Raw genomic sequence first — 13689 nt, 5'->3', positions numbered from 1 at the left:
ACACTTGGCATCCAAAACCACCCCCCTGGAGCCTTCCATCCTCCTCTTCCTCATGGGAGGCTGATGCCCCACGTGCAGTCCAGTGCCCAGAGCCCTGAGCTGCTGCCTCCTGCCCTTTGCTTCTCCTGCAGGTAAATACTGGGTGGCCCTGCAGCGTTTTGCCTCCAAGCTGAGCTGCTCCTTCCTGGAGGCTCAGCACCACGAGGCTGAAGAGGTGGAGACAGTCACAGCCTTGGCTTCCCTCTCGGTGGCTGTGATGGTGGAGAAGAGGTGATGCTCTCAGTCAGCCCTGGGAGGTGTTGGTGCCCCTCTCCCTGCTCTGAGCTGACAAAGGTCCCATCCTGCAGCCTGATGGGCTTTGTGGGGAGCTTGGGGCAGCTCCTGGGCTGAGGGAGGTGGATCCTCAGCAGCCAGTGTGGGGCTGGGACAGACCCTGCACACACACAGCCAGGGCCTGGGGTGCTTTCTGGCCCATTCAGTGCTCAGCTCTTCTCCCTGAGCCTGGGGAAGCCCAGAACTGGCCCCAGGAGCTCAACCTGTGGCTTTCAGTGGGGAAGGATGAGCCTCCCTCCACCTGCAGCTGTCCCTTGGCAGGGTGGGACTTGGTGAGCTCCAGGAGCTGGTTCTTGCTCGGGTTGGGGGCTCTGTGGCTGCTGAGGGGGGTGAGCTGTGTGCCACAGGCCTCCTCCTTCACCTCACAGCCCCTGTTGCTCCTTCCCAGGCCCCAGGAGGAGCTGATGGAGGAAGAGGAGCCCATGAACCAGTGATGAGCAGCCACCTCCTCTGCTCCCACCACGTCCTTGGACTCTCCTGAGCCTTTCTTCACCTCCTTGGCTTCCCATTTGCCATGTCATCCTTCCTCCACTGAGGCAAGGGCCTGACACAGCCTGGACCTTCACCTGCCACCCCTGCAGGTCTCCCCAAAAAGGCTGGGAGGCCTCTGCTCAGGACTGATGGAAAACCACAAGCTCCCTCTGAGCCCTGGCAGCTCTCTGGGGCTGAGCCTGTGGCCTCCCCACCTCCAGCTGCACAGATCCCTCCTCCTGGGCTCTTCCTCAGCCATGGGGAAGGGTGTTGGGGTGGCTGTGGTGGGTCAGAGCCACCCCTGGGGGCTGCACCCAGAGCTTCCCCCCCTTTTGCTCTGAGGGTTTTGCTGGGCCAAGGGGACAGACTCTGGTGTCTTCTCCCAAAGGGCTCTTCTTGCTCTGGTAGGGCACAAGGTGTAGGAACCAGTGTGCCCAGAGCCAGGCTGGGGGCTCATGCTGGGGCACTGGGAGGGTCTGTGGTGCCCAGGATGGTGCCTGGGGGAGGGGGCTCATCCCAACCACTAAGCAGAGTGTGAAGCCTCTGGGGCTGGGGGCTCTGATTTTGCACTATATACAATTGGATGTGTGCTGATGTCAACCTGCCTGTGCCCTTCTTTGCATGGGGACTGGGGGTGGGGGTGCAAATGGGGTTTGTGAGGGTGAAAATGGGGCTGTTGGGGGTGAAAATGGGGTTTGTGGGGGTGCAAATGGGGCTGTTGGGGTGCAAATGGGGCTCATGGGGGGGAAAATGGGGCTCCTGGGGTGCAAATGGGGCTCATGGGGGGGAAAGTGGGGCTGTTGGGGTGAAAATGGGGCTCTTGGGGTGGGGAATGGGGCTCTTGGGGGTGAAAATGGGGCTTGTGGGGGTGAAAATGGGGCTGCTGGGGGTGAAAATGGGGCTCGTGGGGGGAAAAACAGGGCTCTTGGGGGTGCAAATGGGGTTTGTGGGAGTGAAAATGGGGCTGTTGGGGTGAAAATGGGGCTCTTGGGGGTGCAAATGGGGCTTGTGGGGGTGAAAATGGGGCTCTGGGGGTGAAAATGGGGCTCAGGGGGGTAAAAATGGGGCTTGTGGGGTTGAAAATGGGGCTCTTGGGGGTGAAAATTGGGTTTGTGGGGATGCAAATGGGGCTGTTGGGGTGCAAATGGGGCTCTTGGGGTGAAAATGGGGCTGTTGGGGGTGCAAATGGGGCTCTTGGGGTGAAAATGGGGCTCTTGGGGTGCAAATGGGGCTTGTGGGGATGGAAGGGACCTTGATGGAAGGGACCTTGAGGGGCTGGAAAGGAACCTGAGGGGATGGAAATGAACCTGAAACAGCTAAAGAGCCAGGTCAGCTCATTCCAGCAGCAAAAAAGCAAAGCACAAGCCCCAAAGGGGAAAGAAAAGTCAGTGAGAATCTTGTCTTGGGCCTGGCTCTCCCCAGGGAAGGTGAAATATCCCCTCCCAAGCTGCTGCTGGGCTGAGGTTTGGCTGCTGGGGGGTGGATGCTGCAGGTCAGACTCCAAGGGGTTGGAAGTGGCATCACTCTGTCCAAGCTGCACAAGGATTGGAGGGGGAAGGGGAATGCACATGGGGCAGGTGGATGCTGAGGGTGCCAAAGGACAGAGCAAGAAGCAAAGTGTTTGTGTGCAGCTCACCCCTGTCCTTCCCACCAAGGGATGGCAGCAAGGGACACAGACTCCAACAGCTTGGAGGGGGGAAGAAATCACTCCAGGCAGTGCTTTGGTGGGGAAGGTGAGTGTATTTCTGCCCTTCCTGTCACATCCAGGTTTGTGGGGTGTGGTTTAGTACAAGGAGACACTGGGGTGCAGAGATGGAACCTCCCCAAGTGGCACCAACCCCCCTCCAGGGCCTGGCCTCACATAGCTGTGTGGGCAAAGCATGGCAGAGGTTTGGTCTCTGCAGACACAAAGGGTTAAAGAGATGCTGAGGAAGAAATCCCAGAGCTAAAACACATCAAGGAGGGAAAAGCAAAGGAGGGGGTTGGAGTCAGTGAGCTGCTTGAGCATCTGCCCCCAGAAATCAAGTGGGTGAGCAGACAGGGCCTTTGGGCCACGTGTCCAAGAGAGGAGCTGCAGGAGGCTCCAAGGTGGTGCCAGGGATGAGGGTTTGGGGCCAGGGCAGCACAAGGTGGTGCCAGGGATGAGGGTTTGGGGCCAGGGCAGCACAAGGTGGTGCCAGGGATGAGGGTTTGGGGCCAGGGCAGCACAAGGTGGTGCCAGGGATGAGGGTTTGTGGCCAGGGCAGCACAAGGTGGTGCCAGGGATGAGGGTTTGGGGCCAGGGCAGCACAAGGTGGTGCCAGGGATGAGGGTTTGGGGCCAGGGCAGCACAAGGTGGTGCCAGGGATGAGGGTTTGGGGCCAGGGCAGCACAAGGTGGTGCCAGGGATGAGGGTTTGGGGCCAGGGCAGCACAAGGTGGTGCCAGGGATGAGGGTTTGGGGCCAGGGCAGCAGCAGAGCTCCAGCAGCCTGAGCTGAGCTGGGTTTTGCCATCCCCAGCATCCTGTGAGGTGGGGTTTTGGAGCTCTGCAGCAGCCCAGTGAACACTGGGGGGTAAGACATGAGATGAAACCACTCACAAACACCCCAGTGGGTGCCAAAGGCTTTGGGCAGAGGAGGGAGGTGAGTTAATCCAGCTCCAGCCTGGTGGCAGCAGGAGAAGAGGTTTCAGTGCTGAAAAGCTCAGGCATCCATCTCCTAAGCAAAGCTCATCTCACACTGGCAGCTTTGGTCTGGGTTTAGGGCCCTGGTTGTGGCCCAAAGATGTTCCTCCATGCAGTGAAGTCACCCCTACCCCAGAACCAAGGAGAATGGGATCAAGAGGGGGTGTCAAAGCACCTCCCAAATGCCCCAGGGAGTGACTGTGTGCTTGAGCCACTCACCTCCCAAAGGAAAAGAGCAGTGAAAGGTGCAGATGGAGCCTGGGAGGGTGGAGAGGCCAGAGCACAGCCCTGGGCTGAGGCCACAGAGAGGACAGGCCAAGAACCTCCCAGCAGGGAGGAAAATGGGCTGAGAGCACAGAGCACCTGCTCTGGGAGGTACATGGGGAATCCCTGCCACAGACAGCTTTGTCTCTGCCTTCTTCTCTGAGGAGCAAAAGGAGCTGTCACACAGCAGGGCTCTGCCACCCACAGCTGAGGCAGCCAAGGACAAGTCCTGGGGGGTGCTGCACCCAGGGGGTGTGAGCCCACAGCTCCTGGAGAGCTTCCTCCCCACCCAAAAGCTCCCCTGGATCTTCAGGGCAACACAAGGAGTGGGTCTGGGCCTGCTGTGTGTGAGCATGTGGAGCCTTTCAGCTCCCTGCCTGCCACAGGGACTCCCAGGGCAGCTCCAGAGATTGACACCATCAGCCAGACTTCAAATGGGTGAGTAAAAGCAAGGAGGAAACACCCCCCTACTGCAGAGAGCCAAAGCAAGCAGCACTGGGTGGCTTCCCCCTCCTCCTCCTCCTCCTCTCCAGCATCCCCTGTGTGTGCCAATGCCTTTGGGGAGGGAGGGAGGGGGGTGGTGGCAATTCCAACATCCAGCACCTTCAGCCAAGGGTTGAGTCCAAGTGTCAGAAGTCACTGAGGATGCTGATGTCTGCAAACTCATTCCTGTAGCGGTGGGAGTAGAGGCTGAGCAGGAAAGCCCACTTGAAGGAGATGAAGCTCCAGACACAAGACAGGTAATAGCTCCTGGGATCAGTCAGGGCTGGCAAAGAAAAGCAGAGAGACATTTGTAAGAGGTGCCATGGATCCCTGGGCCAGGAAGGAGCCAACTGAGCCCTGAGGAGCAAAGCTTAATCCTTAATCCCAGCTCTCTCCACTCAGCCTGTACCATTCCCTTCTTGCTGCCATGGGCAGTGTCCTGCTCACACTCTGCAGAGGGTCACCATGACCTCCTGAGACACATCTCAGCATCTCCTCTGTCACACAGCTGCCTCTGCTCAGGGACTGCTGTGAGGGCAGCTGGGCACGGCTCTGCTTTGGGACTGCACTCTGGGTTTACTTTCAGCCTCTGGGAGTGAGGGGAGGGATGTTTCTTGGTTCCAGAGACCTCAACAGCTTGGAAAAGACACTTTTATAACCTAAGGCATGAAAGAATTCCACCCCAAACTGCTTGGTCCTCATTAAAAACAATCAAGACAGGTCATTGCTTTGGAGCAATACCCAAAGCACAACTCCCTGAGGAAATCTCACCCATGGGGAAGTTCCAGCCCTGGACCTTCCAGACATGAACCTGGGCAGATGTTTTACTTCCCTCCCTCCCAAATCAAGGCTTTCCCTCTTAAAAAACACCCCCACAACAATTTCTCCTCCTGTCCCCAAGGATGGAGGTGATGGGAAACGTTTTCTCCCTCCACTTGTATTTCTGGTGACCCCCCCACAAGGACTTGCACACCCTTCCCCTGGGCTGGAGCCTCCAGGTCTCCATGGGGAGTGTATTTGGGCTGAGCTGAGGGCTTTTTGGTGGGTTATGACCCTGCCACAGCTTGCCCACTACACACCACAGGCCTCTCAGTGGCTTCTCAGCCTGAATGCAACGAGGAAACAAACAGGGACAACTTCCAAATAAAACCAAATGGACCCCAAACTGTGTCTCTTTGGTCTCTGGCCAAGGGGATACTGGGAGTGACGACACAACCCCCTCCTTAGATGATGTGAAACATCTGAGAGCAGGGCAGTTTTCTATGCTGACTGAGTGTAAAAGGCATTTGCACCCTGCTGGGTGGTCTTTGGATTTCAATGTCCTCAGCCACCTGCTTTGGGAGTGCTGAAGAGCCAAGGCTGAAGAGCTTTCCTCCCTGAGAGCTGCCAGAGGAACCAGGTACCTGCTGGTTTCCACAGGAAAAGTTGTTGGGAAGGTGGCCTGTGGGCACTATGAGAGGTGAGAAGATGCCCCAGGGGAGTGGCACTCATCCAGCAGCAGTTACCTGTGTCTCATCAAGACATGGGAGGTGACAACTGAACCAGTGCAGCCTCTAACCCCAAAGGGTCTGAGAGGGGATGAGACCTTCAGACTCAGAGCCCAGCTCTGCAGGCTTTGCCATCCCCTCAAATCCAACCTAACCCCAGCACTTCCAGCCAGGTTTGTACTCACAGTGGTGTTTGGTGATGGCCAGAGCGAGGAAAGTGCAGAATCCCACCACTGAGAGAGCTGAGAAGAGGATGCCAATGAAGAGGAAGAACCTCAGCCCTTTTAACCAGGTCCTCCAGTAATCCTGCACATACATCACATGGGTGATTAGGGCCCAGAGCGCCAGAACACCTGCTCAATCAGACAGCAAGGGCAGTCAGTACCTCACAGCACAGAGACACACAGCTGGGGCTGAGACAGACACAGCTCCTCCAAAACCCCCAGCCCAGCCCCTCCTGGCTGTGTCCCCAGCAAGGAGAGGGCAAACAGCAGCAGCAAAAGCAGACAGCCCCTCATCTGGTGTGGGATTTCAGGTCAGTTCTTGATCCCAGGCTGGCACAGAAAGGGTTTTGTGGATGAAATGGATTCTTCTCCCCACCCCAAAAGCAACCTGTTTGCAAACACACCCTGTGCACATTTCCCTCCCTCCCCCCAGTTCCATGTGGCAAACCCAGCACTTGGGTCAGAATCAATGCACCTTCCCCCAGTCAGCAGGCAGGGATGAGCCCAGAACCACAGCGTGGTGGGGGCTGGAAGGGACCTTTGGAGCTCATCCAGCCCAACCCCCCCTGTCAAAGCACATCCCACCTAGACCAGGTCACACAGGAACTCATCCAGGTGGGTTGTGAGGAGCTCCAGAGAAGAACAACACCACAAAGTGACCCCTGATCTCAGACACCAACATGGAGATGCCACAGGACTCCTTCAGGAGGGTTTCCCATCACAGCTTTCAGCCCCAGCCTCTCTCCAGCTCCCTTCCTACAGAGGGTACTGACCCAAAGCCCCTCCAAACACCTCCAGTGAAGGAGCACAGAGGTTCAGCTCCCACTGAGGGCAAAACACATCCACTGAGTGTTTAAGGTGACCTCAACTTAACTCTGTAGTCTTGGGTCTGGCCCAAAATGCCAGGATCACACCCCCAGACACACACACAGCTTAGACATCCATAGAGCTTTTAATCCCAAGACAGCCAACCTCACTATGGCTTCAATAGGAACAGCAAAAGGCATCAGTTGGTGAGGCCAGGTTCCAACTCCCTTGGCAAAAGGGAGCAAATAAGAGAGGGAGGGGGGGAAAAAGGGATGAAAGCAGCCATCCCTTTCCATCTTTCCATCCCTTTCCAGCTGTAAACAGCTTCTGATGGAAGGAAAGACAATGCAGCCATCCCTAACCTTGTGCTAAAACCTGCCACCACGCTTCAGGAAAGCCTCAGAAGAGACCTTGCAGACAAAACCCTTCCATCCAATGGGCCTGAAGCCTACCAGGGCTTTCCATCCCCACTAGCCAACCCACAATCCAACCAACACCAACTCCAGTTGCTCTTCTTCAAGCCACAGCGCTGGAGAACACGACTCTGCCTCCTTCAGCCACTCAGCTCTAGCTGGAGCCTGAAAACAACTCAGCCTCCTTCAGACACTCATCCAGCTCTAGCTGGAGCTCAGTTAGAGCTTGCAAAGGACTCAGCCTCCCTCAGCTCTAGTCAGAGCTCAGTTAGAGCCTGCAAAGGACTCAGCCTCCTTCAGCCACTCACTCAGCTCTAGTCAGAGCTCAGTTAGAGCTTGCAAAGGACTCAGCCTCCCTCAGCTCTAGTCAGAGCTCAGTTAGAGCCTGCAAAGGACTCAGCCTCCTTCAGCCACTCACTCAGCTCTAGTTGGAGCCTGAAAACGATTCAGTCTCCTTCAGCCACTAAGTCAGCTCTACTTAGAGCCTGCAAAGGACTCAGCCTCCTTCAGCCACTCATTCAGCTCTAGTTGGAGCTCAGTTAGAGCCTGAAAACAACTCAGCCTCCTTCAGTCACTAAGTCAGCTCTAGTTGGAGCCTGCAGAGGACTCAGCCTCCTTCAGCCACTCACTCAGCTCTAGTCAGAGCTCAGTTAGAGCCTGCAAAGGACTCAGCCTCCTTCAGCCACTCACTCAGCCCTAGTCAGAGCTCAGTTAGAGCCTGCAAAGGACTCAGCCTCCTTCAGCCACTCACTCAGCTCTAGTTGGAGCCTGAGAACAACTCAGCCTCCTTCAGCCACTAAGTCAGCTCTACTTAGAGCCTGCAAAGGACTCAGCCTCCTTCAGCCACTCACTCAGCTCTAGTTGGAGCTCAGTTAGAGCCTGCAGAGGACTCAGCCTCCTTCAGCCACTCACTCAGCCCTAGTCAGAGCTCAGTTAGAGCCTGCAAAGGACTCAGCCTCCCTCAGCCACTCACTCAGCTCTAGCTGGAGCTCAGAGCCTGCAAAGGACTCAGCCTCCTTCAGCCACTCACTCAGCTCTAGCTGGAGCTCAGAGCCTGCAAACATCTGAATCACTTTGGCCAAAAGCCTCTGGAGCACTGTGGAAATTCAAACCTCCAGCAGTGTGACCGACTGCCTGGGATTTCCCCTCTGCTGCCACCTCCTCTCCTGACTTTATTTGAAGGGCAGAAGGGGAGGGGGGAGAGAAAAAAACCCAACCAAAAGATTAATGATAACAAAGCCCCCAGTGCTGAAATAGCAGGCTGCTTCATAGAGTCATCCTGGAGTAACACAGACCTCCCTCTGTGCTCCTCCTCAACATCAAAGGCAGTGAAAAGCAGCCCTTGCCTGCTGGAAGACAAACATCTGAATGCCAAGGACAGCCCCAAGTCTTGCCAGAGCTCATTTGTTACTGGATACTGTCATTATCTCCAAAGCTTCAAAGAACAGGGGGAAAAGAGCTGTGTGGAAACTGGTGGCTGAGCCCCTGCACTCACTTCCCCGCTCCCAAAGGGTTCTGGGGCTGGTTTCCAGGAGGTTTTCTGACCTCACTGACCATGTGGGTGATGGATGGAGTGCAGGTGCATGTCAGGGGAAGCTGAATGTGTGCAGAGTCAGCTCCAGGGTACAGGGGACAACCCTGGAAGTGCTTTTTATCTCTTCCAATGTCTTGGGGGAAAGGAAAAGACTCTCCATTGTGGCTCATAAATAAACAGGTGGAAAAGGGCAGCAGAAAAACCCCAAACCACAGGAATGAAAGCAAAAGCAGGAGGAAGCAAAGAAAGCAGGGGTGAAGTGCTGACAGCAGGGCAGCTGGAGCTCCCAGACTTGTCACAAGCAACAGCAAAGACCAGAGTGGCCATCCACAGCTCCATCCAGTGTGAGCTGCTGTGGCCAAGCATGTTCTCTGGCCCCACACAAGGCAGGATCAGGAATTCTGAAGCTCTCAGCTACAGATGTTGCCTTTCCCAGGGGTGATTCCACACAGGCTGCCACTCACTGCACAGGATGACAAAGCTGCAGGAAGGTATTTGGGAGCCTCAGCTTGGTAAATCACCACTTCTCTGACTTGCAGTGACCTTTAAGCTGGTGCTCAAGCAAGTTCAACTCTCTATTTCATTTAAAAACCAGGGAACTTGTGTCTGTCAGTCAGCAAAACAAGCTGCTTCCCTCCCCTCAGGCACTTTCCCATGACTCAGCACAAATGTCTTTGAACTGCTGAGTCAAGCTGCTGGTGTTTCCACACCAAAAACTGCTGTGGAAGGCCTGAGCTGTCACTTGATCTTCCCCCCATTGCCCCTGCACCTTCCCCTGCAGGCCTGAAGCAGCACTTGGAAGTTACTTGGCCTGGTTGGGTTGTTTTGCTTCATTCCTGACATCTGCAGTAACTGTCTCTCACATGACCCTGCACAAACCACCTCATGACAACTCCTACCTCGTGCTGAAGGCCTGAGTTTGGTCACAGGATCCTCAGAGAGGGAGGATTGCCCCTCCTGCTCACCTCCTCTCCCTTACAGCACCCAGAGGTGTCAGTGAGGCTCTCCAGCTTGCAGGAAAGGGCAGAGAAGCATCCCAACAAGTTAAATCAGCTCCCAACACTGCCTGAGAAACATCACAGGGAACACTGGCTGGCAAGGATTCAGGGATGGGGAGGAGAGATGAGGGAACCTTGGTGGATTTATCCCACACATCACAGTTGGAAGGACTCAAAAGCTGCTCAGTAAGGGACAACTGAAGGGTTTGTGACACAGAGCAACGGGGGGGAGTCACCTCTAAATCACAAACTAAGTATCCCAAGCACACAAAGCTCCAGGGAAAGTGGCCCATCAGAGCCCATCTGAACCGACAGAGGCAAGGCTTGGAGGGGGGGTTGTTTAACCCCAAGTTAACAGGTATTCTGACAAGATTAACTCAGCTTTAAAACACCCAAACCCAGGTTTTAGGGTGTATTTGGAAAGGGCTGAAACAAATGCTAAAAAGGCAAGTCCAGGAGCAGGCTCAGCAACACAAACACACCAACAGCTAAAGGTTTGGCTAGGCCAGCAAACAAAAGCCTTTCCCCAAACACAGCAACCAAAAAAAGACCTGGGACAAACAAAAGGTTTTCTCAGAGCCAAGCCTTTGCTCCTGCTCCTGCCTGATCCTTCAGTCCCAACAAAACAAGCTGCATTGTTGAGAGGGGAGGAGCAGCCCAGCTGCCTCCCCTGAGGTCAGAGCAGGCAGAGGCCAAGCTGTGTCCCACGCTCATGGGTGTTCCCAGACTGGGAGGGAGAAACAACAACGTGGAAAGGAAGCCCCAGAGAAAAACCCACCATGCACATCCACACAGGCACAAGGCTGAGGCTGAGAGATGGTGGCAACCAAACCCAACAGCCAGGGGTGAAAAGCAGAGTCAAAGGGACTTGTGCAGCGCTGGAAAACACGAGGGGGCTTTTGTTTGGGGTGTTTACAGAGCCCTGAGCCACTTCCCATCTCAACAACCCTCTAACCACGAGTCTGCTGGGGAAAAGAGCCCCAGAGCTTTGCCAATCCAAGGGTGCTTTTGCCATGTGGGAGTTTGGAAAGCTTTGCCTTGCCTGGCTGGTTCCCAGCGAGGGCAAACTTAGGTTTGGAGCTGCAGCCAAGCGAGCTGGGGCTCAGCTGCTTTGGGAAGAGCTTAAAAAGGGGTTTTCCTTCAACAGCTCCTTCTGCCAAAACAGCTGGGGAGCAACACTGACATATTGCAGGCAAACAGCTCCAGGAGAGGAGTCTTTTGGAGTGTTGTAGTGCAAACTGCTCTGCACTTGGCAGTGTTTCCCCACTGGGTGTGTGGAAAGGGAGGGTTTTGCTCCTCAGAGGTTTCAGATGCTCTGTGCCTCACCTTTTCCCCTCACCAAAGCAAACCCAAAGGGTTCCAAATGCTTTGCACCACACCTTTTGGTCCATGCTAAGTCCAGCCTTGCCCTGGGAACGAGGCAAGATGCACAGATCCACCTGGCATGGGCAAGGGAGGTGGGTTCTGAGCAGAGGATCCCTCCTTTCCTACCCAGGGTCAGCACAAACCAGCTTCAGTCCCATTCACTCCTTCAGTGTTTCACCTTCTGTGCAGCTGCTTTAAGAGCTGCTGTGCATGATGTGTCCCAAAGCACTCTCAAAAGAAGACACCCCACAGCCCAGGGAAGACACCTCAGAGCCCCTCACCCCAAAAACAAGGCACCTCAGGGCCCTCAGCCCCTAAGTAAGTCACTCCACAGCCCCTCACCCCAAAAACAAGGCACCTCAGAGCCCCCCATCCCTCAAGTAAGTCACTCCACAGCCCCTCAGCCCCAAAACAAGGCACCTCAGAGCCCCTGTCCCCCAAAAGGGAGCACCTCAGGGCCCTCAGCCCCTAAGTAAGTCACCCCACAGCCCCTCAACCCCCAAATAAGCCACTCCACAGCTGCTCACCCCCAAAACAAGGCACCTCAGAGCCCCTCACCCCCAAAAGATGAGATCCCAGAGCCAGAAGAAGCCGCCTCAGGGCCCCTCAGCCCCAAGGGAAGGCACCCCACAGCCCCTCAACCCCCAAATAAGCCACTCCACAGCTCCTCACCCCCGAAACAAGGCACCTCAGAGCCCCTCACATCCCAAATGAGCCACCCCACAGCCAAAAGAAGCACCTCAGGGCCCTCAGCCCCTAAGTAAGTCACCCCACAGCCCCTCACCCCCAAATAAGCCACTCCACAGCCCCTCACCCCCAAAACAAGGCACCTCAGAGCCCCTCATCTCCCAAAGAAGCCACCCCACAGCCAAAAGAAGCACCTCAGAGCCCTCAGCCCCCAAATAAGCCACTCCACAGCCCCTCACCCCCAAAAGATGAGATCCCAGGGCCAAAAGAAGCCACCTCAGGGCCCCTCAACCCCAAGGGAAGGCACCCCACAGCCCCTCACCCCAAAACAAGGCACCTCAGAGCCCCTGTCCCCCAAAAGAAGCCACCTCAGGGCCCTCAACCCCCAAATAAGCTACTCCACAGCCCCTCAACCCCCCAAAGATGAGATCCCAGGGCCAAAAGAAGCCACCTCAGGGCCCGTCGCCCTCACACGAGGCACCCCCGGCCTTTCACCCTCACAGAGACCCTCACAGAGCCCCTCAGCCGCCACCCGCCCCCTTCCCTCAGCCCCTCACAGCCCCTCAGGATGCCGCCCCCGCCCCAGCACCGTCCCGTTCCGCCCCTCGCCCCGTACCCGAGAGCCCCCCGGCCGCTGCCGTGGCGGGCTGGCGGAAAGCCGGCGCCAGGCTCCATGTGAAGAAAGCCGAGAGGCCCGTGAGGGCTCCGGCGGCCGCGTAGGCCAAGCGCAGGGCGAGCGCCCGGCTGACCGCCATGGCTGCGGCGGCCCCACACACACACACACACACACACACACACACACACACACACACACACCGCGCCCTCCAGCGGGCGGGAGGACCGAGGCGGGGACCTGGGGACACGGCGGGGACATGGGGACATGGCGGGGATATGGGGACATGGCGGGGATATGGGGACATGGCGGGGACACGATGGGGACACGGCGGGGATATGGCGAGGATATGGCGGGAACATGGCGGGGACAGGATGGGGACACGGGGGGGACACGATGGGGACATGGCGGGGACATGATGGGGACATGGCGGGGACATGGCGGGGACACGATGGGGACATGATGGGGACATGGCGGGGACATGGGGACACGGCCGGGACACGATGGGGACATGGCAGAGACATGGCGGGGACAGGACAGGGACATGGCGGAGACATGGCGGGGACAGGACGGGGACATGACGGGGACACGGCGGGGACATGGGGACATGGCAGGGACAGGACGGGGACACGGTGGGGACACGGAGGGGACATGATGGGGACACGATGGGGACATGGCGGGGACATGGCGGGAACATGGGGACATGGCGGGGACATGGGGACATGGCGGCGACACGGCGGGGACACGGAGGAGACATGGTGGGGACACGATGGGGACACGATGGGGACACGGCGGGGACACGATGGGGACACGATGGAGACATGGCGGGGACATGGCGGGGACACGATGGGGACATGATGGGGACATGGCGGGGACATGGGGACATGGCGGGGACATGGGGACACGGCGGGGACACGATGGGGACATGGCGGGGACACGATGGGGACATGGCGGAGACATGGCGGGGACATGGCAGGGACAGGACAGGGACATGGCGGGGACACGATGGGGACATGGCGGGGACACGGCGGGGACACGGCGGGGACATGATGGGGACACAATGGGGACATGGCGGGGACATGGCGGGGACATGGGGACACGGCCGGGACAGGACGGAGACATGGAGGGGACACAAAGTCATCGAATGACACAATGGTTGGGGTGGGAGGGAGCTGCAGAGCTCATCCAGCCCAACCCCTGCAGCAGCAGCTCCCACCCAGGTCAGGTCACACAGGAACGTGTCCAGGGGGGTGCTGAAGAGCTCCAAGGAAGGAGCCTCCACACCCTCCCTGGGCAGCCTGGGCCAGGGCTCCCTCAGCTCCCACTGAAATGCTTCTTCCTTGTGTT

At 57.1% G+C, this 13689-nt stretch overlaps 2 protein-coding genes across 7 annotated transcripts in view; one reads left to right on the top strand and one right to left on the bottom strand.

Moving 5' to 3' along the window:
- Nucleotides 1-1404, top strand: part of HDAC7 (histone deacetylase 7) — a 67270-nt gene extending 65866 nt beyond the window's left edge. For all 6 annotated transcript variants that reach the window (XM_062015742.1, XM_062015735.1, XM_062015736.1 and 3 more), the window contains 2 exons: nucleotides 132-270; nucleotides 722-1404. In XM_062015742.1, coding sequence (XP_061871726.1) covers nucleotides 132-270; nucleotides 722-767 — 185 coding nt within the window. In that variant the 3' untranslated portion in view covers nucleotides 768-1404. The remainder of the gene's footprint in view (nucleotides 1-131; nucleotides 271-721) is intronic.
- A 1120-nt stretch (nucleotides 1405-2524) lies between these two features.
- On the bottom strand, nucleotides 2525-12493 carry SLC48A1 (solute carrier family 48 member 1). Its single transcript, XM_062015745.1, has 3 exons — nucleotides 12346-12493; nucleotides 5887-6054; nucleotides 2525-4497 (listed from the first exon to the last, which is right to left on the bottom strand). The coding sequence occupies exons 1-3, from the start codon at nucleotides 12482-12484 to the stop codon at nucleotides 4361-4363; spliced, it is 444 nt and encodes a 147-aa protein (XP_061871729.1). The 5' UTR covers nucleotides 12485-12493; the 3' UTR covers nucleotides 2525-4360.
- Between the last annotated feature and the right edge of the window lie 1196 nt (nucleotides 12494-13689).

Source organism: Colius striatus, chromosome 26, assembly GCF_028858725.1.
Source record: "Colius striatus isolate bColStr4 chromosome 26, bColStr4.1.hap1, whole genome shotgun sequence".
NCBI classification, from domain to species: Eukaryota; Metazoa; Chordata; class Aves; order Coliiformes; family Coliidae; genus Colius; species Colius striatus.
Note: the sequence above shows the minus strand (reverse complement) of the source record. Positions and strands in the feature narration are given on the sequence as shown.